Below are 26,465 nucleotides of genomic sequence, written 5' to 3'. Positions count from 1 at the left end.
GCCTGGCTGGGTGTCCTCACTGCAGCTGGAGGTTTCAGCCTTTGCTCTGGTGGGTGAGCCCCAGGGGTCCCTGGAGGCCTGCACTGCCCTGGGGAAGGGGGTGCTGGGTGCAGCACAGCAGTGATCCCCCTGCATCCCACAGCCAGGCTGGGGGGAGGAAACCCACCCTCCAGCAGTGCCGGCAAAGCCAGCCTGACCCGAGCAAATGAAAATAATCAAAAGTAATTAGAAGCGTGCTGGACTGCTCCTCGGAGATCTGTGCAAGAGAATAAACATGCCGGAGCCCTCCGAGCCACTGCAAAGGCCCATGTCTGAGCTGTTAGGTGCCCTGACCTTGTCCACATAAAGACGTGATTTATGAAGTGCAGGGCACAGCAGCAGGGCTTCTGTCTTCTCCAGAAGAACCAAATTACCGAGGTGGAGATTAACATGCTTTCAGTTGGGCCCATTTCCAGACCAATGGAAATTTTTTATTTACATTTTTTTACCTTTAATTTCCTCCTCCTCTCCCTCACTTGAAAACTGCCTTTTGGCCGGGAGGGACGAGCCCCACGGCGTGTGAGGGCAAGAGGGGCGGCCGGGATGGGGCTGCGGCAGCACCGCGATGCCCACCACTGCTACCTCACCCAAGGGCTGGAAGAGGGCTGGCTCTTCCCCCTGAAATAAGCAGCAACGCTTGTAGTTTCACTCAATTTTAATTTATTTTTAAGTTGATATCCACAATGCAGGGTGGGAGGAATTAACACACTGGAATTGCGTCGCCTTTCCTGCTTGTCGCTGTTTGCCGGGTCTGTCCCAGACCATGTGGATGTGTTGGAGGGCTGTTGTTTTCTGCTGTGTTTGTTTTGCTTTGCTTTTCCTTTCTCCCTCCCTGCTTGATACGCTCGTCTGGTATTTTAAACACTCACCACAGTGTTACTCAGGATGCTCAATGTTGTGTTTAGTCACCTTGAGAAATATAACATTAAACCCCACTTAAAAGTGCGGTTATTAAGTGGCTTGCTCTATAAGCGTAAGGATAATATTCAGCTTAATATGAACATTTATGAAATTTTTTAAAAATTGCCAGCGACGCCTCTGATTTTTCACCGTTGTCCTCGGCCGTGTTTGTCCACAGGAAGCCCGTTAGAAGTGGACAGTGCAGCTATTTCATCTGGCTGTGGCTGAGCTGCTTTGCTTTGCTTTAATGATGTGCTGGAATGCACGATGCCCATAGGGTCTCCATTATGAGAACTTTTACTTCTGGGACGACCATGAAGTTAAAGGCTTAAAAGAGGCATCAGTTTACAGCCTGGTGGGAATTACTAGCAGACTCGAGTACTAACTCCTTACTGCCTCCACTAATATAGCGACTTATTTTAAATAAACAATTGCAAAAGGGACCCTGTGGAAATATTTGGGCCTCTTGAAGCCCCTACCAAACCATCCGAGGGGCGGGAGGAAAGGCTGTGGGTACATTTAAGAGATTCTTGCTTGAAAGAAGAAAAATCCGTGTGTGTTGTGCAGCCCCGACGGGACACACACACACCGCGCTGCCCAGCGCTTCTGCCCGCGCCCCGCCGCGGACCCTCTGCCTGGGGGGCATGGGCCTTCCTCGTGCTCCTTCTCCTCCTCGGGCCGCGCTCCCCTCCACCTGGCTGGTGTCCAGCCGAGCACGCCGGGGAGCGGTGCATGAAGGCAAATTATCGAAACCGGGGGTTCCCTCCCGAAAATCGGGCAGCGACGGTCCCGCGGCTGCGCATCGCCCGCTGCCGGCCCCGCTCCCGGCCCCGCGGCGGGCGCGTCCCGCGGCAGCCCGGCCGTGTCCCGGCGGCTAGCGCCACCTAGCGACCGCGGGTGGTGCCCCGGCGGCGGCGGAGCCCCGGTGCCGGCCGGCCCCGCTTTGCCGGTACCGGGAGGCCCTTTTGTTTATCCACCGGCGTTTCCTCCTTTTGTGGCGGAGCGGGGGTGGTGGTGGGGGCTCCGGCTCCTATCGGGGCCTCTGATCAGGCCTATGGGCTCGAGCAATCAGTTTCCCAGATTACTTGTATTTAATACACAATGCATCATAAAACAAATCCCTCATCCTGACAGGAAGAAAATAGAACAGCTCATAGCTCGAGCCGGTCCAATTTATGGCTAAATTAAAAAAAAAAAAAAAAGAGAGAGAGAGAAAAAAATAATAATAAGGAAAAAAAAGCCCCAACAATGGACAAGCAGAGGGAGGGCAGGAAATCAATGGGCCGGCAAACCGGGCGGTTCTCAGGCCCGGCTGCTGTGGGAATCTCCCACCAGGTTTTTTGAGGTTATTGACAAAGGATTTTTTTTTCCTGTCCTACCTACCACCACTTCGTGCGGGTTTGTTCCCCTCCCCCCCCCCCTTCTCTCTTCCCTCCCCGCCTCGAACAATAGCTATTATCTGAAATAACAGTTCAATGTCACAGATAACAGGCCGCTGAGACGAATTAATCATCATCTCTTGTCACCCGGCTTCTCGCCCTCCCCCCGCCATCCTTCCCCGGCCCCCCGGGAAAGAAAAAATCGACTTTTAGTCTGAGAAATATATTTGTACTAAAAAAAAAAAAAAAAAAAAAAGTGGGTGGCACTTCTGCATAGTGCAATAAAAGATCCAGTTCAGCATTCCCCCACCCCCCCCCAGCTCTTTCCGCTAAAATAGGAATATCTTGCCGCGGTTAGCCCGGACGGTGTCCGCCTTGCGGCGCGGTGGGATTGCGGGGCCGGCGGGGCTGCGGCTGCCGCGGGGTGGGAGCGGGCCCGGCCGCCGCTCCGCCGGCAGGTAGAGCCCAGCCTCCCGCCGCCTCCATTCACGGGATTCGTTACCAAATAAATAAAGAGGGGGGGGGGGGGAATACAAATGGTTTAGCGAGCTCCAGCAAACCGGGCGGTGGTTCCGCGGCACCAAGCCGGGGTCGTCGGGAAATTGGCTGGGCAAAGAAAAAAAAAAAAAGTTGCATTTCATTAAAAATTATTATTAATAGCCACAGTGACGGCCGCGGCGGGGGTTACTCGGTACCGCGCCGGGCGCGCTGGCTCCTGGAGCGCCGGGAGAAGCCGTCGGGGCCGGCTGGCCTGGGCTCCCCGCCCGCCGCAGTCCCGCTGCGGGGCCGCCGCGACGGCGCTCCCGGGAGCGGGGGGCGAGCGGCGGCGGGGACGGCCGCGGCCGCTGTATAAATAGAAGCGAGCGGCCAGGGCCCGGGCCGCGGCAGCCCCCCGCCGGCCCCGGGAGGGGGATGCGGGGGGTGGCTGCCGGTGTGCCCCTGCCGCGGGGCCGCTCCTCCGCGACCTGGCGCTGACCCCCGGCCGCGGGGCCGCTGTCGCTTTAAGCGCGCCGGGAGCGCCGCCGCCGCCGCCCGGGCTTGGGGGGGGGTGGGGTGTGGGGGGGTGTAGGGCGGCCGCCGACGCAGCCGGGGCTGCCCCGCTTTAAAGAGACAGTGCCCGAAGGGGAGCGGCGGGCTGGCAGGACCCGACGGGGTGGGCGGGGAGGGGGGGCGGGCAGGGCCGGGCCGGGCCGGGCGCTGCCCGGGGGTGCGGCGGGGCAGGAGCCGCGGGCAGCTGCGGGGGTGGGGAGGGGGCGAGCCGCCCGCCCACGCGCGCACACTTTTCTCCCATCCCCGGCGGAGAAGTGAAAGAAGTTTGTTTTGTTGAGCGGTGTGCGGTGGGGTTGTTGTTGTTTTTTTTTTTTTTTTTTCCTTAAAGAGGGTTGTGTGTTTTTTGCTTTTTTTTTTTTTTTTTTTTGTGTGTGTGTGTGTGGTTTTTTTCTTAGGGTTTTTTTTGTTGGTTTTTTTTTTTGGTAGTTTTTTTTTTTCTCTTTCCTCCCCCCTTCTCCCGATAACTTTCTTTGCGCGCACACACACACCAGCCCAGCCGATAAGACCAGGAGGGGCCGGCAGGGGAAGGTGATGGCGAGCCAGCAGAAACCCGCCGAGCCCCGCCGCCGCTGAGCCCCCCCCTCCCGGGGCTGGCAGCCCCCTCCCGGCCACCCCGCCCGGCGCCCCGGGCCCCCGCCGCCCCCCGACAAATGCTGGAGCGCCCCGCACCCGCGCAGCGCCCGCCGCAGCCCCGGAACCCGACGGCCGCGGCCTCCGCCCGCGTTTGAAGCCAAGATGTTGCTTCCAGCCGCCTGAAGGACATTTTCCCCTTTCCCCCCACCCCCCACCCCGTTTCCCCCCCCCTCTCCCGCAGGCTTCTGGCGACACAAGGTAAGAGCGGCGAGCGCGGCGGCGGCGCTGCCCACGGCCCCGCGGGACGGGGCCGCCCTGCCCCGTCGGTCCCCGGGCGGACCCTCCTCCGCCGCCCCCGGGGGTGGGGGATGAGCCGCGCCCCCCCCCCCCCCCCCCCCCCCCCCCGGAGCAAAGCGGGGTTTGCTTTGAAAGGGAAAATTCAGTGTGTGTCCCCCCCTTCTAAAAAATACCGAGAGGTGCGGGCGGCGGGGCAGCGTGCGCGCCCGCGGGGTTCCCGCGGCTCCGCTGGGCCCCACGCAGCGCGGCCGCGGGGTCTGGGTGGTCGTGGGTTTGGGGTACGCTCTCCCCTCCCCCCTTTTTTTGTGTGTGGGGGGAAGGCTGCTCGGGAGGAGAAACCCGGCTGTGCGGGGCGATGCTGTGCAGCGCGGGGCTGGCGCGCTCCCACCGCCCCCCCCACCTCCCCGAGGGGCCCGATTCTGGCCCCGGGGGGGCGGTGGGAGCGCGGGGGGGCGGTGACCCGGGCAGCGGCCGCTGTCCCCGGGCCGCCCCCAGCCGGGACCGCCGCTTTCCGCGGGGCGCGTTTCCTGACTGGCGGTGCCCGGGTGGGAGCCGCCGGGGGTTCGCTTTAACCGGGGCGCAGTGCCGGGCTCCCCTCCGCGCGGCGCGGGGGCCAAGTGTGCTCCGGGCCCGACCTGAGCCCCAGCGTTTCCCGTCGGGGAAACCACCTCCCTCTCCCTTTGCTTTTCGTTTGGGGCATGTGTTTTATGGTGTTTTCAGTTTGGGTTTGTTTGTTTGTTTGTTTGTTTTCCTAATAAAACCGGGTGGTTTGCTGCCGCTGCCAAGGCGGAGAAGTTACAAATGTAGCAGTGAGCTCACTGGGATGCTGTGCAAAGTTTCAAATAGGCCGGTGGTAAAGCTTGCAAATAAATAATGGTATTCAGTCATATGTAACGATTAGTAATTTGTCATAATATTAGCATAGAACATCCTCTTTAGCTTGTCCACAAGCAATCTCATTATATTTGTTTATTGTCTGCGTAATTGGAACCATTTATTGGTATGTATTGAATATTGCCATGTTTTGCATGAGTGTTTACATTGTTTTTCATTTATTTTCTTTAGTTTGGCATAAAGAGTTCTATTATTTGCTTCAGTTAAGGGGAGTGATTTACGTGTTGCACAGAAGGGGCTGTTTGGGAGCATAATATGAAAACGACATAAATAACTCTGCCTACCAAATAAAGTTTAGTTCGGAGCAGCAAATACGAAAAGACCAAATGGGGGCTGCAAACAGCGTAAACCCTGAAACAAAACAGAAATCTTAAATGAAGGCAACACCACCTATTTTAATAATTTCCGTTATGTTCCCTGACTGAATCATATTTGATTAAAATAATATTTTCAAACATAGTCATTGATGAATGCAGAGAAAATCAGATCCCTTTTAAATCAGCATTATGTTTCTTAGCAGTAATTAGACAACCTCTTGATTACATGTGGACATTTGTCACGATGGTTTTCAGTACATTTATTGTCCTTTTATTGTTATGTACATATTCTGACTGTTCCTAAAAAAAAAATATAGTCTTACCAGAGAAGCATATTTCTGAATAAGCATGCCTGTATTATTATTATTATCCATTTGTTTATCTGGAAACCTGTGATTTATCTTGTGATTAGTATGCCCAGACAAAGACAGAAAGATTTACTCTTTCATATTCTTCCTTTTAGATCTTGGACGAGTTTGGCAATGTGAAGTTCTGCATAGATGCCAGTCAACCAGATGTAGGAAACTGGCTCAAATATATCAAGTTTGCTGGATGCTACGATCAGCACAACCTTGTTGCATGTCAGATAAGTGATCAGGTATGTGGCGTTCACTTTCTGGACTTACTTTTTTAAGGAACTTTTAAGGTGTCAATGGAAGAAAAAAAACACAACTAAACAAAACCAACAGCAATTCACAACAGATTTTGGCCTGTTTGCTGTTATGGCAAAAAATAAGGCACAGATGTGAAATGCAGAATAGAATAATTTTGATTATGGGCAATAGATCATAAGGATTTTCTGTTTTTCTGTTCATAAATAATAATTTCTTTTTATTTCATCTTATACCTGAAAAAAATTGGGAGTGCTTTCTTTGGAATACAAAGCCAGTATTTGCTGATTTTGAATTAGCAGCATTTTCTGGCTCCTGTTCCAGTCCACTTGGATTGCTGCGTTAAACAGTTGAGTTGATCAGAAGCTGTAATGTAAAATTGATGGAGAGAATGAAGGGGAAGACACAAAACTGATAACGCTGCCAATGTAGTTGCGTGTATGGGGCTTTGGGTTTGAATGCACACGTGTGTGAATATTCCTGTGCCTTCCCATACACTTTGTTAGAACTCGCAGCACTTGTGTGCTGAACCAGGATCTTCAGTGGTTTTCTTTTATATTTACTGCACTTAAATCCACTCTTTGTTGAGCTGAAACGTTATTTATCCTGGTGTGTTCGAAAAAAGGCTGGAATAGGCAGAGGAAGGACGCAGTGAAGCATTTTGTTTTCAATTATGCTGATGAGTTATTAGGTGTTTCTTAAATCAAGGTTCACTTTAGTCTGCAGATAATTCATGCCATTATGAAATATTTTAATGGGCGAAGTTAGGTTAAGAAAGCTATACTTCTTTAAAGTAAAATACCTAAAATAGCAAAGCAGCAACTGATTGTGAATTCTAGTTTCCAATTTAAACTTTGCTACCTGTAATGTAGGATTTGATTCATTTAATCAGTGTTTCATTTTTCACCACTTAATTAACTGCATCAGGTGAATGTTAAAGATTATCTTTAGCTGATTTAATTGCCTTGACAGTATTGAAAGAAGAATCACAACCAGACACAAAGCTTTAATTAGAAATCATTCTTTCTAATCAAATTCCTTACGTATAGGAAATGAATATGAGACAGCCTGCTCTTTCCAGCACAGCATTATGTATTTTGCTCATGTGAGATAGCCGATTAAAACTGGTTTAAATAACTTTTTTAGAAACTATGAGAGAAGATTTTTTTACAAGTTTCAACTTTTACAGTTCAGCCCTGAGCACATGTAACACAGAATGAGCCAGCCGACTGAGATTTAATTTCATTTTTATGTAGCAGCTGGTTTAAACGAAGAAGCCATAAAGATTATTAGTAAACGCAAAATACGTTTTCCAAGTTGAAATATGCTTTATGCTGAAAACAGATAAATTCTCTCAGTGCAGAACATTAACGGAACAGCGATCGAAAAGGAAACTATATAGATTAATTGAAACAGCAAATTCAAATATTTTACTTTTAATAAGAGCTGGCTTGGATAGGGAAGATCAGGAGTGGAATCACGTGCATTGGTCAAAGCAACTTACTGTCTTTGCGTCGTATTGGTGATCTGCAACTGAAAATGCACCCTAGGCTGAAACATCAGCATCTACCTTTGCGATGCAGATACGCATGCGCGTCTTGACGTTTTTGGAAGGAAAGTTATGGCGCTTTTAACTTTCTCTTTTTTTAGTGTTTACATTTCTGACATTTGGTAGTGGTGGCTGTACTGCTGCCAATAATTTCTTTCATTCACTGGAGACTTGTTATTTATTTTGCACAGTATCTTGCTGTTCATAATTCCATATTTTTATAGCTTATCGTTGCTGAGATTTGCAAATTAAGAATTGGTTGTCTTTCAAGTAGCGTGTTGTGAGCTGGGCGCTGTCAGCAAGAGATTGTTGTTGATTTGGCCCTCTCAAAACACTGCGCATTCACCCGCAGAATTGTACGTGTACTCCAACATTTTATGACCAGAGTCTAAAAAGTTAATGCTAAAAATGTGCTCTCGAATCTTAAAGTGAAAAAGTCTTTCTAACAGCTCCTCCTTCTGCTTTCTTCTGGCACAAGCTCACCAGAGGTAATATAAAATATAATAGGAAGGCAAACTGGGGAATGGACATTAGATGGCCAAACGTGTGCATGTACAAGGAGTGACAAATGCAGGTCAGGACTAAGCGTGTGTATATGCCTGTGTATAGACTGCGTGGGGCTGCCTTCGGGCCACTCTGCCTCTGTAGCTCCTAGAAGGAAAAGGGGGAAAAAAGGAGGAGAAAAAAAAATTAAAAAGAAAGGGGGGCGGAAGAGGGGAGGACAAAAAAGATGGGGGAGGAAAAAAAAAAAAAGGCGAAGCCTGAGGATGTGTATTGGTGGTTACAGCTAGAGCTGGAAGGCAGAGCCATGCAGCCCAGCTGGGACAGGAGACCCCAGCTCAGCTGGAGCGGCAGCCAGTGCTGGGTGCAGGGTAGGGGGGCGCCTGGGCGGGGGCATCCTAGTTCCCCCTGCTTCCCCCAGGCGTAAGAAGCGCCTCAGCAGCTCTGCTTGCGTGGGGAGCATCCCCACTTGCGGGAGCCACTGCTGGCTCCCGAGGCACAGACACTCCATCAGCAGTAATTGTTCACCTCTAATTGCTTCAACTCATCTGTAAAATTCACAAGCAAACATTGGGCTGTACCTGAAAAGGTAAAAGATCCTGCCAGCGCTCCCAGCCTCATGGTGCCCACAAGTTTACGCTACTAAATTCAAGCTTGACTGACAGACAGGTATGATTCCCAGACTGCTGGAGGCAGGATTGAGATGAATCTCAGGGCAATGTGTAATCTAGTCACTCTGCTAAGCTCTACCTTCTGTATTTAACAATAAGAGTGAACCCCCCCCCCCTTTTTTTTTGTTGTTTTCTTTATTGGAGTTTTTTCAGAGACATACCACCCCACCCCCTGACTCACGGTTGAGGTTAGGTTTCATCACTTAGAATCAACTTTACAAAAGGCTTGGGCTCTCTCTTATGACTGTATAAATGAGCTTTGCTAAGATGAACAGCTCGATAATGGTGGGATGCAGTCAAAACATGCATGCTGGATGCAACTCATGTTTCATTTGATTGGAGGTGGAGTAGGGTTTAAAAGCTGCATTTTTTTTATTATTATTTCAAACGAGGTTGATCTAGGATTTCTCTTTGCTGTCTTCCTATTATCTCCTGTCATACCTAATCTAACTGGAACGTATGTAATTCAAGACGTATATGAATAATAAAATTCCACAAACAGGGCACTCTCATTTTTTCCTTTCCCCAAAGAGACTACAGTGTGTGCAGAGCTGCAGAAAGTCTTGTCACTGTTAGTGCCTTGGAATGTGTTTTTTCAGGTCGGAGTCAGTTAGGATTCAATACTAGTTTCTGCTAACTTGGATGACTCCCCTCTGTTATCATTAAACATCTATTAGTTCAACTTTTTAATGACTTCAGAATGATTAGCACTGTTAGGTTTTCTGGCAGCGCTGTCATCCCAGCAAAAGCATTATTTAAAAATATGTATGTTAATGAAAGTGCGGTTGCAAATACAGTGACTATAGCTATGGCGTGTCAGGGACTGTCACGCGTTCCAGGCACATTTTCAGGCTGGGATCACAGTCACCTTCAAGCTAGAAAAAAATATTTTTTTTTCTTTTTAGAAAAGTAGTTGGTAGCAGTTGAAGTTTAAACTCTGAATGTTGTTTTTATCTAGCTTATTGCTTGCAGAGCTCTGACAGCGATACAGGCACATAATGCTGTGAAACTGCCCTGAGCTTCCAGGTCTCTTCCCCCTCAGCAAAGCAGCTCCTGCGGATTCCCTTTGGTTTACCTATGAAAAACTCAAAAGTGGCTCAAGATTAATTTACTGAGGTTTTGGTTTGCTCTGTGTGCTGAAATAGGGGTTTGGCTTTCTTTTTTTCCGCTGTGTTTTGTCTTCTTTCCTTATACTCAGGCATACGCCACTGCAATGGGAGGAAAACCAGTAGTATTACCCTCTTAACAACATGCCCGATGTCAGTGATATAAACTTACACGGGTGAACCTACTGCTGTAGGTTTCACCAGACCTGATCACATCTTACATGTTTTACAAACTTTTTTAATCTGCAGGCACAGCTTCAAGTTTCAGACTTTACTGCCGCTGCCCCCCCCTCTGCGGCAGGCAGCTCGCGGGCAGCGGCGGCAGCGGCTCCGCCAGCAGCCCCTCCACACACAGCCACCTGCAAAAGTTGTGTGTTTAAGGAATAGTTTCGAGGCTTTGTTGTCAGAGAGTGAAATTAAGGTTTGGGCTGTTGTGGGTCGGGAGGGCACATGCATGCTGAGCGCATGTGGGGCCCTATTCTGCCGCGTTTCTCCCTATGAGTTATTAGTTTATTAAGCAAATGAAGCTTAATCCAGCTCCCACTGAAAATCTGTCTCCAGTGGAGCGGGGTTGTGTTAGCTGGGGCTAGTGGAACAAGGAGCTCATCGGTGGTGATTTTCCACTTATTGCAGTTTGAGCTGAGGCTGTGGGTGAAACTCCTGCCCAGTCTGTAGGTCCGCCTGTGTTATCTGGTGCTTAATGCGCTGCTGGTGGCACCGCTCTCGGCGCTGGCCTGTCCTGACATGACCTAAAATAGTCTAGAACCAAACCCGGCAACTAGTTCTGCAGTGATAAGCTTTTTATCGACAGTTCACGTTTAATAAAAGCAGTGAGGCAAGTTGTTTCTAAGCAAAAATGCCTTTTGTGACGAGGCCTGTCAAATCATGGTCGTGTGCTTGCCAGAAGGAGCACGGGGGGTTGTCGATGTTCACAGAGCCGGGGCAAGGCTGCAACTCAGACACTTTGTGTGGTTCATGGATGAAGGTGGAATGTTAGAAGACAACTGCATGGAGGGGTCACCTCAGGAGAGTGGGTGGGCACGCAGGGGCTGTGGTCTGGTGTCGATGGTCAGCGACCCCCAAGCAGGAGGTTCTGCAGGGCTGGAGCAGCCCGGCTGGATGTAGCAACCTCTCGCCCCGAACCAGGGCTCTCACAGAGGCAAAAACTCATCTACAATGAAAGAAGACGTGAGTATCACTGGGGAGGTGGCCTGCAGCCCTGAGACACCAAAGATGGTGCCCTGCAGAGGGACGTGTAGCTCCCTTCTGGCTTCAGGGAGCAGGAGGCACTGTTTCCCTCGGAAGGTGGGAAAATGGGGATTCCTGGTGCCATTTCAGGAGAGTGTCCTTGCTCCAGCCCCTCCTGCTTGATCCGCTTGAACAGTTTTGGAGCTTTTTGGAAATGAGGAAGGAAAGGGCTCACAGTCCTGGTGCTGAGGTTCTGTGGTGCTCCCCCACCATCTCTGCAGGGCGAAGGGAAGGGCCCGCTCCCCACCGCTGGGCTCCCACCCATGCCCCTGCAGCCACTGGCACGCAGGCACTTGCTGAGTTTTGCCTGTGGGTTTTTGTGAGGTTTTCTTTGGGCCCAATACAGTGCTGGGGAAGGACTCCTCTATATTAGCCCTTGAAAAAACTCCAGTGCATTGCAATTTATCATTTGCCTGAGTATGGCAAGAGGAACCTGGCTCGGGTTTCATCACACAGTTCTCCAGCTGCAGAAGTTGTTCATCACAGGAGCTAAAGTTAAAACTTCCCAGTTTGGACCTTTTTCCTTCATTTTTTTCCCCCTCAAATACTTAATTATGGCTTGTTGTGAGGTTATGTATCTATCCGTCCATCTCATTTTTCTGGCGGGCATAAATCCTGATTTTGATCGAGCTCCTTGAACATAATGCTTATTATTTGTTTTGGACATTTAATTTGTTTTGCTTGTCAAGCAAGTTCCATTCTTGCTCTAAAGCAATGCGGAGGCGAACGCCAGTTGGCAGTGTGCATGCCACCTCTCCAGGCGCTCGCTGCCCTGCCCCAGCTCGAGGCACGCTCCCCTCTGGGACACCAAAGGTGCCTGGGAGATGCCCAGGGTGGATGTACCCATAGCGCGTGGTGGAGTCCCGGAGCCCCTTGGGCGCTGGGTGTTGGTGCAGGAGTGGCAGCGCAGGGCTCTGTGGGTGCTGGTGGGGTTCATCAGGCTTTCATCGGGGTGTGCTCTGCCTTTGGGGTCTTCTGTTCCTTCCCACCACCCCACGCAGAGTGGGTCCTCGTCTTCCCACTCACACCATGTGGTGCAGGACAAAATCACTCGGTGCTTTCCCCCGCGTGAGCTCAATACCTCGCCCGGAGGGTTAGAGTACATGCAGCACCAATGCTGAGCAGCATCTCTCTGCCCTGAAATCTGAATTTCCCAGGCGGTGCTGGGGTACATGCAATGTTTTCCAAAGCTCTCGTACACGCAGGAGCAAAGGGTTTAGTTGAATGCAAGGGAATTACAGCCCCTGCTTGGGGCTGAGCGTGACAGATGTGTGCGCAGCAGCCGGTGCCTTTACTCACACTCATCGCTGAAGTGTCGCTTCTCCCCCTCAAACCGGCATCCTTGGGTTGAAGCTTGCCGGGGGCGGAGGGTGTCAGGCAGGGGGTGAGGGTCTGGCCGGGGCAGGCAGGATGGCCGAGCTGCTTCACAGCCGGCGGGCAGCCGTGGCCGAGCGCGCGGCCCCGGGCCGAGCTCGCGGGGAGTGCGTTTTTGCTATTATTTCAATTATTACAACTTCCTGAATAGGTTGAAGGTCGTTCATAATTCACGCTTTTGTCATCTTTACACATGCCAAATGCAGTCTATTAAGCATAAATAAAATTTCAAGTGCCTGACCAGGAAAAGTAAACTGGGATTCATAACAATGAGGCCTTATTCATCCATTTAAAAGTAAATTGTGTGTGTTCCTTTTTTTTTCCTCCTCCCCTTTCCCTTTACGGCTTTGCAGTTTGGGAGCTTTTATTTCTGCTCAGTAGCATAAATATATGACCTGTGGTGTAGGCAGGCACAGAGGACTGATGAGTTAGGCCTCCCCCAACTTCTCCCCACCTCAGACCCCCTGAACTCTGAAAGTGTTTCCAGATCTGGATCCGATTTTGCTCTTCCTATATAAACTGCAGTCACACACCGCTGATCCCAGGGCATGTGAAATGTGCATCTGGACTTTGCTTTTATTATTTCCCCCCCACCCCTGGTCGTTCCTCTACCGTGCAGTGGCTCTTCCTATACGTCTTTAGGCAGACTGCTGCGTGCTCGTGCATTGTGAGCCCAGGTTAGCGCAGGAAAGTCAGGGAAAAAAAATGGGCTTGGCAGGCTGAAGAGGTGATAGTCAGAAAATTAAAACCTTTCATTAATTACAGTAGAGTCAGGACTGTGTCCAGGAAATCTTCCAGCTTTGCAATGGAAAGTCCTTTTATTCTACATTAGTGTTTCCTAAAACAAAAAAATACTGGCTGTGGTGGAGGTTGCAGTTGCTGCAAACCAAGGGGACCTGCAGGGCTGGGGGGTAATTTATGAGCTTCCCCATCTGGGGGCTTGCAGGACCCCCATGCTATCTGCCCACGGGAGGCTGCTGCTGCCTAAAAACTTGGGCAACGTGGTTCATTTCAGCAGTTAGCTTCTCAGTTTGTTCTCAGACAGGGTAATTCCAGGTTTCAGGTGCAAAGAGTAAGAAAAAAGCTTTTCGTGTGAAGTATTAAGGACAGCTCTTAAAATCACGTTAGGTTTACCTGCGTGGTCATTTTGGTTTAAAGTTCAATATATAATGGTTTAGATCCTTACTGGAACGCTATCTGGTATATGAACTGCTAGTACAGGTAGGGGGTTTTGTTCATACAGAAAAAAATATTAATAATTAAAGTTAGTATAATAATAATAATGTGAAAAGGACAGAGCTGGAAATCTGTCACATAGACCTTGTGTTGGAGGGTGTTAACTTCTGAGATGCAAAGTAAAGAAATATCACTCAACCTAAAACATGGATTTTTTTTTTTGCATACTCTGTCTTGTTTCCCTACTGAGGTACAGAAAGGCTGGGCAGACAGTTTCTTGTGGGTAGCTGAATCGTCTCTGATGTTTTCCAATATCATCACAGACAGGACAATTGGCTGCAGAGTTTTACACCCTGGTTAGGGATTTGTCCCACAGCTGCAAGAAAAATGCTGCACTGTACTGGGCCTTCCCAAAGAGAAGTGATGCACCCCGGTGCAGCGCTTCGTGAACAAGCCCCTCTTTATGCCTGTGTACGGTCCGTGTGTCCTCATCACGATGAGAGGTGAAAAGATCCATCAAAATGCCATTGATGGGACAGGAAGAATACCGGAGAAGGCTTCGCTGTGGTTTATGTTCGCTCCCTGGTGTGGATGCACTGCTGACCTCAGAAGAACAGCTGAGGTTACCCAACTGTGACACAAAACCCGGGAGCACTGCGGCAAGTCCTGGCCAGAGCAGGAGCTTTGGCACAGTCCCTCGGAGATGGTGGAGGTCCCACCTGGCTGCGCGGTGGGCCTGATCCGGCTCCCACCCCAAGTGGGAAGCAGGTGCTGTGGCAGCAGGGAGGTCTGCAGAAGTCTCTCCGCTCAGCGTGCAATGCCATACATGTATTATTTCCACGCAAAGCCAGCCAGCAAGCAGGGTTATTTTCCACAGATCGGGCTGCAGCTTCCCTTTCAGATGTGTGGAGGCCATTATACTTCTGGAAGAAAAAGCCAGTTTTCAATACATTTATCTTAATAAATGGAAAAGCAGGCATTGCTTAAAGCAAATATTCACTGGATGCAGTGCTGGCATCAGATTTATTTGCGGGAGTTAAAAGCTGGCTTCACTTAAATGTGTTCAGCCTTTGATCAAACGAGTTGCATTGCCCCAGCCGCATGCCCAGCACGCCGAAGCTCACGCAGCAGCCCCGTGTCCTTTGGCACTGATAGAGGAGTCGGCTCCAGAGGGGATTGTGGTACCAGGCATTCACCCAGCTTCATGAAGAGACATGCACAAGACCCTGCCGTGGCTCTCTTGACCTCTTGTGCCCTTCAAAATACTTGCTGGAGTTTTAACCCCCCTGGCAAGGGGTAAAAGCAGCCAGCCCAAGCAGACCCTGCTGATGGTTTAACCAGGGTGGTATGGAAGAAGAGGGAGGTGCAGCCTGGGCAGATCAGGCTGCCCATAAAGTCCTTCTCCTGGCTTTTATGGGGAAGACTGGCCATAAGCAGGGGTTGTGGCACGAGTACCTTGTGCCTCATGTGCTTTGCCAGCGCTTTGGCACCTGGATTGGGGCGAGCAGCAGGGCAGTGGGATGAGCTGGCCCCGGCAGCCTTCACCGCTACTCCCCTGTGCGCCTCCTCCAGAGCGGTTTTTGGGACAAGGCAAAGAAAACAAATCTGAGGAAATGCATCTAATTTCGTTATTTTTAGGTATTTAGCCCATATCTGTGGGCAAAGGCTGCTTGTGCAGAAAGAAACGATTAGGCTATACGGCCACCTCCTGGAAGACATCGGTATGTGCTCGGCTGCCGGGGCCACCCGGCCGGTGACGGTCCGTGCGACCGGGCGAGGAAAATGCCCACGCACCTCTAGATACCTGTGCCTGCCTTGCAACGAAAGCGTCCGTTTGACTTGAAACAACAGGAGTGATTTTCTGCCTTTCTCCCAGTGCACTGAGTACTGAGAGTTAAGAGATTGAGAGCAAAACCTTTAAAAATACATTAGTCTGAGAAAACGCAAAGGCATCATTTTTTAGCGTAGGAAACGTAGCTGTCATGTGTTTTTGTTTAACAAGGCCTGAGGAAGTTACTAATATTTATTTGAGCTGCTTCGTGGAGCTTTTTAGTGCTCCTCACATTTCCTGCTGAGACAGAAAGCAGCCAGATGGATTTTGGGAATTTCCTTTTGGTAGAGCCACCCGGTGCTGGCGTGTGCTTGGCGGGGGTGCACAGACCCAAGGCAGTGTGGCCCCTTTGCACCCCACCCCCCCCCCCCCCCCCCCCGCATCCTCGTGCTTCTTGACGGGCTCCTTCCCAGGGCCTGATGTCACCTGTGCGAGGGGACCAGGTGCCACTGGCCGGGGTCACTGCCAGCAGCTTTGGCTGCTCATGGTGTTTCTTCATCCAGGACTGATCCTTTGATTCCCGTTTGAAGCTAAGGAATAACCAGGTGTGCTGCTTTGTATAAGCCTCTCACCTCACAGCTCTCTGGAGCACACAGATGATCGATACGGTGGGTTGGATACCTTGGGCTTAATCAACAACATCCTCTCAGGTCTGAGTTAGTGCCTTTTCCCCATGCAACAGGAGTTACCTCCCTTATGTGCATCGCTCAGGGAGGCATTTTATGGCTACTTCGTACGTGGGTTTGGTATAACTGAGCATGCAAATTGCTGGTGATATCTGGAGTCATCACGCAGCTCGTTTTGCAGCAGAGGCTGTTGAAAGTCATCTTTTTTATCCTCACAGAGGCTGAAGCACTGACGACTTTGGGGCTGGAAGGAGCAGACCTGCGAAGTCGGCACCTCTCCAGCAGCCAGCACCCACGCTGGGGCAGGCTCTGGCCATGCGGTTTTGATCCTGTAGTACTCACCAGCAGTGGTTTACGCTTCTTTGCCTATTGTGGTAGTCATGTTGCTTTCTCTTCTGTTTTTTGCAGATATTCTACAGAGTGGTAGCAGACATTGAACCAGGAGAGGAGCTCTTACTGTTCATGAAGAGTGAAGATTATTCACATGAAACAATGGCTCCAGACATTCACGGTTAGCCACTTCTTACTGTCTAATCTAATAGAAAGTATCATTGAAATTAGACAAAAAATCAGGGAGATTTCTCATCTGTTGCAATCCTTCAAAATGTGGGATGGCTTCGCTGCAGCCAGGGAGGAGAGCTGGACCATGGTTGTATTTATCCACCTTCTGCCCTCCTGCTTCTCTGAAAGCTGTTCGGTGAATTAACTAGTCTAATAATACCACGACTCCTTCAGTCCCTCTGAAGGGTGAATCTGCTCTCAAAAGCAATGCCAACGCTGGTGTTGGGGGTTCTCTGTTTATTTTCTTCATCACTCCAGCCTAGTCCAACCGGGAGTGTAACTTCATTCAGTGTTCCATTTGAATGCAACTGAATGTCACTTCATTCAACGATGCGTTTTCTACGTGCTAATCTGGCAAGCTGTGGTTTGCACGCTTGATATTTCTCAGTGTTGCATCCCTGCAACTCATAATGCTTTTGTGTTTTACACTCACTTATTTGAACCTCCCTAGCGAAACAGAAGTCTGCAGATGTAACTGAGGGTGGTAGTAAGGCTTCAAGATTGAAACTTGATCATTTTGTGGGTATTGCAAAAGGAGAACAAGAGTCCATGCCCTTATCTCTAGGCTGTGCTGCTCCTGCAGGACCTGTATGGACCCTGATTTTAAGTTATCTTTTGTCACTTTCCCAAACAACTGTTGTTCCATCATCTTGAACATAGAAAATTTTAGGTTGTTAATGTTGCTGTCACATGTTGAGGACATTTAAGCCATTCTTCCTCATGGAGCTAATTAATTAGTCATCCGACGCACAGATTCTGGGACTGAAACTCCTGAGCTCTTGCTCAGATTAGTCCCCCACCTCCAAAAGCCCCATCAAGTGGTGGGTTATACAGCCACAGTGGGGACTGGGTGTAGGACATCTGCTTGATACCCATTAATTCGCAGTTTATGCCAATGTGGACAGTTTATAATTTCTCAGGGATTCAGGGATAGTACACAGGGGTTTTCCCAGGGCAGGAAAGGCCTATAACTCGGGCTGCTCTATAACTGCCTGTACATTTAGAACAGTATCTTTTGTTCTCTAAAGAAAAAAATGGGGATTATTCATTCATTCTAGCTTGGGTTTGTGGTTGGTTGGTTTTGTTTTTTTTTCCCCATAGTGGTAACTTTGTTTAGTTGCTGCTAAAGATGTCCTGCTTTTCAAGCATAGTGTTTTCCCTGCTAGTCCCTATGGCCAAGTAGCTATTGTATAAATTATACCAGAGGAAATCTCTGCAAGTCACATGCAGGAGTATGTCCCACAGGGCTAATTTAGAAGCAGACTGAGCCAAAGTATTGCTCGTGGACAGCAAACAAGAGAACACTATAATGCCTTCTGTGTATAAACTCAACTGTCAAGTAGCAACTGAGTACATGCATTTGAGATTTCAGCCAGACTCCTCAGTGCCTTTCTGACTCAGAGCCCCTGGGCATTTATGTCTGCAGGGCAGGTAACACTGGAACCACACCAGGGCATCTGCCTCTTTGTATGGACCATCAGTAGAAAATACAGCAGAAATAAGTATCATGGGATGCTCTTCTCCAGGGTTGCTTTTGGGAATTTTCTTCAGCTAATCTGTTCTTTTGCAGGAATTACTAATTAATGGAATGCAATATTGACTCCAAAGTAACACTTTTGTGATATTCTACACTCATTTTCAGTAAGAAAGTCAGATTTTATGGAATTTAAAGCAAGGACCCCGAATTCATGTCTCTTGTCTTACTTTGTACAGTGTCGGGTGCTACAAAAGGACTCTGATGGAAATGAAGAGACTTAAAAAAACTCCATAAGCACCCTTTTAGCTATTTTAGATGCTGATGGTGTGTCTTAAGTCAGTCTCCTTCATTCAGAAATGCAGAGACTGGCAGCCTCCACTGGATCTCCATCTTATACCCTGTATATACCCATTTAGGATAGAATATAAACACACTGACTTTTGTCCTAAGCCAGGGTCAGGTGTCTCTGTTGGATATCACCCAGGCAATTTAACAGGTGGTGTGCTGTCATATATTGTAGAATCTAAGCATTATTATAAAGCATTCTAAGGCATCCTTGTTTCTTTTGAGGTTCTTCTCTTTTTCACTGAATAACCATTTATTTTACCATACTGTCATTGAACTCCTGATGGGATGGTAGTTAAAAATGGCTGAGAACTGATGTGATCCCCCTGTGCCCAACCCCTTTGTCTTCCAGAGGAGCGCCAGTATCGCTGCGAGGACTGCGACCAGCTCTTTGAGTCCAAGGCTGAGCTTGTAGACCACCAGAAGTTCCCCTGCAGCACACCTCACTCCGCCTTCTCCATGGTGGAGGAGGACTTCCAGAAAAAGCTTGAGAATGAGAATGACCTTCAGGACGTACATGAAATCCAGGAGTGTAAGGAGTGTGATCAAGTCTTCCCAGACTTACAAAGGTAGGAGTAGATGCTTAAAAAGTGATTAAATGAGGCAAATTCTGTAATGGCTTCAGCCACAGTCTAATGGTAAATCAGCAGTAAATCAGCAGAGCATCAGCCAGGCAGAACCTGATACCTTCCTCTTCTATACAAACCTAAGATGAAGATGAATAAGGCTTTTGTGATAGTTGGTGTTAAAAAGCAGTGAATTCTCAATAAATCAGAAATTTCATCCTTATACTGAAGTCCTCAGTGGGGACCTTAAATTAAGAACTAGATCTTCTAATCAGATCTTTAGCTGGCATGAATTGGGCTGGGTGCAGTGAAATCAGAGGGGTGATTATAGTTCAAATCAACTGACGTCTGGGCTCCTTATTTTTAGGTAGAAATAACTTAGAACATCTCTGAGTGGTGTTCACTGATGTTACCAATTTTATCTTTGCAATCAAGCCATGCCAGTTAGAGGCAGGTTCTAGATGTTAATATATATGTGTGTATGTTAATATATATTTCTAGCTGTACTGTCTTGAAACACTGGTGTTCATCTTTTCCTCATATCTGTCTATCTATCTATCTGTTAAAACATATAGGCCGGTGTGCCTATGTGTCTGAAATATGCATAGAATGTAAATAAAAAGTATGACTTTTGTATGCTGAAGATCATTTACATATTTATTGTCACTAGCATTTTGGTGGCTGCTTAAAATACTGTATTGTGGTGCACATTATGGCAAATTTTTGCAGACTTCTGAAAGATATTGAAAGTACACACGAGCTTCTGCAGCACATCCCTGTCAGGTTCGCATCTTTCAGGACCAGGGGAAGGTTGACCTCAGCCAATATTTGATAGTAATGCTGAGATACCTCAACAGCAAAATCCTGGGCCAGGTCCTCCGCTGTGATGAGGCAGTGCATTTCTTAGGAAGCTGGTTTGTAGCAGCAGCAGACCTGGGCCAGTGTCTCCTGCTTTCAGTTGGAGTCTTAGCACAGCTCCCACACTCCCACAGTGTCTTCTTTCCTTTCCACGTCATGTGGGCACAACCTGAGTGCTGATTAACTGCCCTTTTAGGGACAGCAGTGTATTTATTTGCATTGCTTGATAACCATATGCCCCTTAAGTATTGACTTGTCAATTGAGAGTATTTTGTGGGTTCATATTTTTCATAGAAATGTTTACTAGTCTGCGATTCAGGGTGTTGGGGTGTCTGTTGGAGGTTAGCATGGGTTTTTTGCACACCCAGGGTTAGCCCCTTTGGACAACTGCTCCTGGATGCTTCAGGTGCTCCTTCTGTGAGATGGAGCCCTCTCTCCCAAAACACGGGCTCTTTACGGAGTGGAGGTGGCTTGGCATCATGCGGGATGTCTTGGACCAGCGTATCGTATGACCCGATCCTCACGCTTCCGCAAAATTAATGACACTGAAATTAAACATGATGTGCCAAACGTTGCTCCCCACATACTAGGTCAGCCCTGTGGAGTGGGAATTCATGCCGACACAGGGCCGTATTCACCAGCTGATGCCGAGCAGTGTGCGGCTCCGCGTGTCTCATTTACAATCCCAGTGATTGATTCGGAAGGGCTGATGAAGGTGGATCAAGTCAACAGGGCTGCCACACTGGGGGTGAGGCAGGAGTCCAGGCTGTAATGTTTTTCCAGGTTGTGAGTTACTTGGTGTTAAAGTTCTTTTTTGCCTGAGATCTAGAGGACGATATCTAACATATGGGAATCATTGAGGAAATGTAAATTTAGCTTAAAATATTAAATATTGAAGAGAAAGGGCAGAAAACAAAGAACGAGTCATCATAAATAGATGGGCAGTACTGTGAGAAAGAGTGAAAAATGAGACAGAATGCAGTCATTCTCTGAACTCTTGAATTATTGAAAAGCTAATACACCACAAAGACAGTTCACAGCAAAAAAGTACCAAAGTGTGATATATCCAGATTATATAAAACAAAAGGCCTGAATGAGCCATGCTTGAGGGTGTGTGTAATTAAATGGAGAAAGAGCTGAGCAGGAGGATGGAGATCTGGGGGACAGGACTGCCCAGTGCTGACGGCAGATCACGTAGCCACGGCAGGCGTCTGGGAGCTGGTGCCAGAGCTGGGGACGAGGGTCTCTCCAGTTCTTAGAGCAAATTTGTTTACCAGTACATGATGGAGAGTCAATTGTTATAGAAGTATTAGAAGGGGAAGCCAGAATTGTTTTTTTCCCCCAAAGGAAGGAGACTCTGAGGGGTAGAAGTAAAAAGCATCTGCAGGGTGAAAGCATTTCCCTTGCCTGTGGCTGAGAGTGGGAATATCCATTGCTACGTGGGCTGCACAACACAAATGGGACTGTAAACCAGCAGAGATTCAGCAGGGATCGGCGGGAGCTTCACGCGAGGAAAGATTGATCCGGCTTGGCATCCCAGGTTAAAAATTCCAGTTTCCAGTGGCTTTTCTGTGAATCCACTCTCACGTTATATAGTTACCTTTCCTCAAGCAATAGTGTGAGTTACAGTATGTAACCAAGCAATACAGGTGTTTAAAAGTATATATTTGCTACAAATGAATAATAAACCAGGAAATCAGAAAATTTAGAGATGAAAATTAATTCAAAGATGTGCAACAGAAATTAGGTGAAGATTAGATACCCTACTAATAGACTGAAGAAACTACTAAGAAATGAATGAATAAACAGCTATGCAATTGAACACAGTAATAATCAAGTATAACTTCAGTCGTAGCGTACTGTATTGAGAGGTTTCTTGTGCTCATCCTGTTCTGCTCCAGTGGGGTTATTTCTCATCTCTTCCTGCTGTAAGAAAAATTGACTCCCATCAAAGCAGTGGAGTTATGTCAGGTGGTGGGATCCAAGGTGTGTTTAGAGGGAAAGTCGTAAGGTAGAAATAATTCAGACCACAGGGAAGAATTACCAGAGTGAAATACTGAGGGTTGTATGAAATAATCTCCGTAGGGAGTGATGGCAACAGTGTCTCCTGCAGCATTTGCAAGTGACCTGGCAAAACATGAGAGGATGTGTTATTCTGGTAGGGAGGAGGTTGTTCTGCCTCCTGGCTGGGGTGAGCCTGGTAGTCAAAAGACTTGGGTCTGACAGGGTTTGGCCTTTGGAGCTCTGTAAAGTTTTTTGCTGTAATTATGTGTTTTGCTGTCTCCTTTTCCTATAAACTGCTGATAAACTCACGTGTGTGGGGAACCTCACTGAGCCCTCTTCCTCTTTCCGCAGCCTGGAGAAGCACATGCTGTCACACAGCGAGGAGAGGGAGTACAAGTGTGACCAGTGCCCCAAAGCTTTTAACTGGAAGTCCAACTTGATACGCCACCAAATGTCGCACGACAGCGGGAAGCACTACGAGTGTGAAAACTGTGCCAAGGTACAGTGAATTTGTAGGCTGCCTGGCATGGCTTGTGCTGCTTGATGCACAGGAGCATGCAAGTGGGGATGCCTGGGGCTGGGATGCAGGAGGACGTAGGGGTTCTGCCTTGCTCCAAATGGTTTCTCAAGGATTTACGCTTCTACTTTATAAATATGCTATTTTTCTACCCCTTTTGATTTGGAGATGGCTCTGAAGTATGAAATAAGCACTAATGCAGGATGCCGAGCATCCCTGAGCTCAGGGCATGGCACTTTGCGAGGACCGGTGGGATGTAAAAGGATCACTGAGGGGCGAGAAACCCTGGGGAAATGCAGGGCACATGGGTTCCCTAGGCTGTGTGCCAGCCGTTGGGACCAGAAACTTCAGGTCACTACTGCAATATAAATCAAGAAATAGAGATGGGCCCCAGCTGCACTAAGTGAGTGCAACTATCTCATCTCTAGAGCATCTCTGTCGCATCTCTGTCGCTTCCCAGCGCCAAGCTTGCTGTGTACGTTATTTGTATAGGACGTGGTGCTCTGCATTGCTTTGTAGCAGATTCCCAAAGCTTGGGCCTTTTGCATGAGGACTTTCTCATTTTCAAGTAGATTTGCTACAATAATGGGAATTTCATAATGAACTGAGACTTGTAAGACACAACCAAGCCCTGGGTGCCAGGACTGTGTCACGTACAGGATTTCTTGCTGTGTCACACTCAGTTGTCGCTATAAAGTATTTCTATTGCAGTAATGTTTAGAAGTTTCAAGCAGCCACGTTTTGACTTGTTTTCTGTGAAGTCCTTGACGTCAAAAGCACAATTTCTAATGGCAGGGTCAAATGCATCTGCTGCAGCAGCTGCCAAGGGGTTAACAGGTCCACCAAATACTTGGCTGATTCTGGGAAACTGAGGCCCCATCCTGCAGGCACAGTTCCCCCTGATGCCCATTAGTGAAGTTTTTTATCTTAAATATTCCGAAATAGCTCCAAGGTTTGAATTTTAAAAGACTCTTGTAATAACTGGCTTCTTCCGCAATCAAGTTTCTTGGTTAATCAGTACTCATTTCCTAGCAGGTTTTCACGGACCCCAGCAACCTTCAGAGGCATATTCGTTCCCAGCATGTTGGGGCTCGTGCTCACGCTTGTCCAGAGTGTGGCAAAACCTTTGCCACTTCTTCAGGCCTCAAACAGCATAAACACATCCACAGCAGTGTCAAACCTTTTATATGTAAGTCTTCAACTACATGTCTTTGGTTATTTCTTTTGTTGTAAAGCAGCGTAATCTGGAAGCAGGAGTTGTGTTGTGCTCCCTGTGAATTTCCTGCTGGTTTCACGGGGGCTGTGCACTATTAAATGAGTTCTGGGTAATTTCTAGTCCAATGCAAAGCATTATTTTCATACCGTTTTCCTTTTCAGACAAACACTGCATGATGTAGACATGTACCTATTGTCCCTGGGATATTTTTCCATGCACAGATGCAAAGAGCAAGTGGGGTGTGAATTTAGCAAGAAGGAGCCATGCCGGGCTCGGTGGCTGCAGCCTCACTGCTTTGCCCGGTGCCAGGCTTGCTGCTCTCCTTCCTGCTGCTGTGCCGTGCCCTGTGCTGGATCCAGCCTTGCTGCACAGGGCAGCGTCGGTGCTGGCAATGGGGAGGGGGTGGCAGTGCCAGGGTGGGCATGGGGGAATGGCAGTGGCTGTAACCACCGTTGGGACACGTTGGGAATTCGGCAGAGCCAGCAGTACCTGCAAGGCTGTTTTGCTTTGGGAGTTAATTTTGGGCCACAGAGTCTCCACCGCAGATGCTGTGACTTTTGCTGGAGTTGGAAAATAAACCTTAGAGGCAGTGAAATTCAGTTGGAGGAGGTTGCTGCCCTCCTTGAGGCTCCTTCGCATGCCCCACATTTAAGTATTGAGTTGAGCCATTAGATCTTTGCCAGCAGCTGCTCCAGCCATAAAACTTGCCTCGTATGTGGGCCTGACTCTGTGCTGGGCTATAAATCGGATCCTCAAAGTCTCACGGGTTGTGCTTGCTGCTGAGCCAGATCCTGGTAGGTAACGGTGCAGGTTGCCTTCTCTCCCTTTCACCAGAAAAGCAGAGGCAGAAAATACTCAAGAATATTGTTCTGGGTAGTGCTAATCTCCACCACAGCCTTTTCAGGCACCTGCTATGGCTTGACAGGCACCTTGTGGCCATGTCCCCTACTTTTCTGCTTAACTTCTTTATCTTTTGCTGCTCTCGGCAGCAATTTCCAAAATATCAGCAGCACTCCTGGACAAAGCGGTGGCCATAGGCTAAGGTAATTCCTCAAGAGGAGCAGGAGTATTGGCTTGAAAGACTCATTCGTGTGAAATCTGTATGCCTGCCATTGGGTTAGATAATACCCGTGGTTTGGGCTTCTTCAATGAGAAAATGCACAACTAGATCCAATAATAAATATCACTAATAATTTTTAAACCTGATTACAGGTTAAGTAGTTACACTTAAAGGTTATAATCATTAGAAAGTAACTTCTGGCTAAGTAGGGAATCTTAGCCTGATGGTCTTGTTGCAATACCCTACATAAAAGTCTGTGAGTAGCACCTCTCATAAATGAAATAACCTCTCAAATACTCTTTGTTACTATTTATTCTGATAAATCAAAACAGCAACCGGTATTCTTCATACGTACAGTGTGAGGGATGAAACCCCATTGAGCAGCCTAGGAATAACACCCATGTAATTGCAGAACAAAAGGGTTTGGAGACCACATGTTTGGTAGGCTTTGCTAAGTGATGGGAGGGAGGGAGGGTCACCTAAAGGAGATATCTGTTTTCCACCAGAAGGCCACACACCATGATTTACTCGTACCAGTCTGTTTATGGCAACTGTCTCTTATTACAGTACACCGCCCAAGCTTGAGTGAAAACTCACCAGCACTAAGGTAATTACTCACTGCCTTCGCAAAATCTCCAGCCTCTCCAAATAGAAACCACATGCCATAATAGACTGAACATATTCAAAATAGTACTTACAGTAATTTTTTTTTAATAAGCAGAAAATATGCAAACTTAACTGCTGCCTAATTTGGGGTCCAGAGACAATCGCGGTACAGAGTGTGTGTAGGCATGAGATGAATTTTGGCAATTTTGGAGCCAGATTGGGAGTTTGTGTTAAACCTGGGGTCTGTAGAGCAATAAAAGCTGCAAGGAGGGAAGCTTCCCTTACAAGTTAGTTGCTTAGAAGTATGGCACTGAGATTTAAAGGGTGTATTAAGGTGTAATAGGAGAAATCAAACCCAGCTTCTGTTGCTTTGATACATGGAAGCAATTAAAGTTGATAACTGTCCCCATCTACTAAAGTTTAAGCAAAACTACTTGGAAATAAAAGTCGTGTGATGAAAAAGTGGTAGATCTTATAACACGAACTTATCTGAGGGGTCCTGGCTCCCGTGAATAACCACAGAGGTCGAGGTGGTGCAATTGATTTTGAACCGGTCCCCCCTCCAGAATCAGCAGGGCACCGGGTGTGCGCTTCACTGACCCCATGTTACACCCCAGCTTCAGGTGACGGTCCCCAGGAGTAAGACTACTGAGGAGATTAAGGGCTTTGGACCCCGGCCCAGAATTTCTTTGCCAGCCTGGAGAGCCAGTGGATTGAATAGACTGACATGTAAATGCAAGAGGCACCTTGAGCAAGCAGCACCTCATTAAATAGTTTTAAATATTTTTTTATGCTCAAAAAGGTAAAGTCCTCAGTACAACTGTTAATTGTTTGATTGAAATTATAGTAGTAAATATTTATGTATTTTAATGGTATTGCTATTATTGGTTTAATTTATTTTTGAAACGGAGATAAAATGTTTAGTCAAATGATTAATTTACATCTCCCTTTGTAGTTTGTAAGGATATCTCTCAGCTGTGAGTGTGTATTTTTGCTCTTCTTCGGAGTGGAATATTTCTCGGTTCTGTTAACTTTTGAATATATTATCGGAGAATTATAATCTAATAATTTACGGATGTTCTTTAAGGAGAACTTCCCAAACTTTAGGAAGAC

At 48.0% G+C, this 26,465-nt stretch overlaps 1 protein-coding gene across 9 annotated transcripts in view; it reads left to right on the top strand.

Annotated features, from left to right (window-relative positions):
- MECOM (MDS1 and EVI1 complex locus) overlaps window positions 1-26,465 on the top strand; it is a 348,460-nt gene that overhangs the window by 290,420 nt on the left and 31,575 nt on the right. For 5 of the 9 annotated variants that reach the window (XM_080409257.1, XM_080409256.1, XM_080409258.1 and 2 more), the window contains 5 exons: window positions 5,913-6,047; window positions 16,551-16,653; window positions 18,878-19,094; window positions 22,305-22,452; window positions 23,503-23,659. In XM_080409257.1, coding sequence (XP_080265383.1) covers window positions 5,913-6,047; window positions 16,551-16,653; window positions 18,878-19,094; window positions 22,305-22,452; window positions 23,503-23,659 — 760 coding nt within the window. Of the gene's footprint in view, window positions 1-4,160; window positions 4,200-5,912; window positions 6,048-16,550; window positions 16,654-18,877; window positions 19,095-22,304; window positions 22,453-23,502; window positions 23,660-26,465 lie in introns of those variants that run through there. The other 4 variants (XM_080409259.1, XM_080409255.1, XM_080409253.1 and 1 more) reach the window with 2 other exon arrangements.

This window comes from Falco punctatus (assembly GCF_963210335.1).
Source record: "Falco punctatus genome assembly, chromosome: 13".
NCBI lineage: Eukaryota > Metazoa > Chordata > Aves > Falconiformes > Falconidae > Falco > Falco punctatus.
The sequence above is the reverse complement of the archived record's forward strand: the minus strand, read 5'-3'. Positions and strand labels throughout refer to the sequence as shown.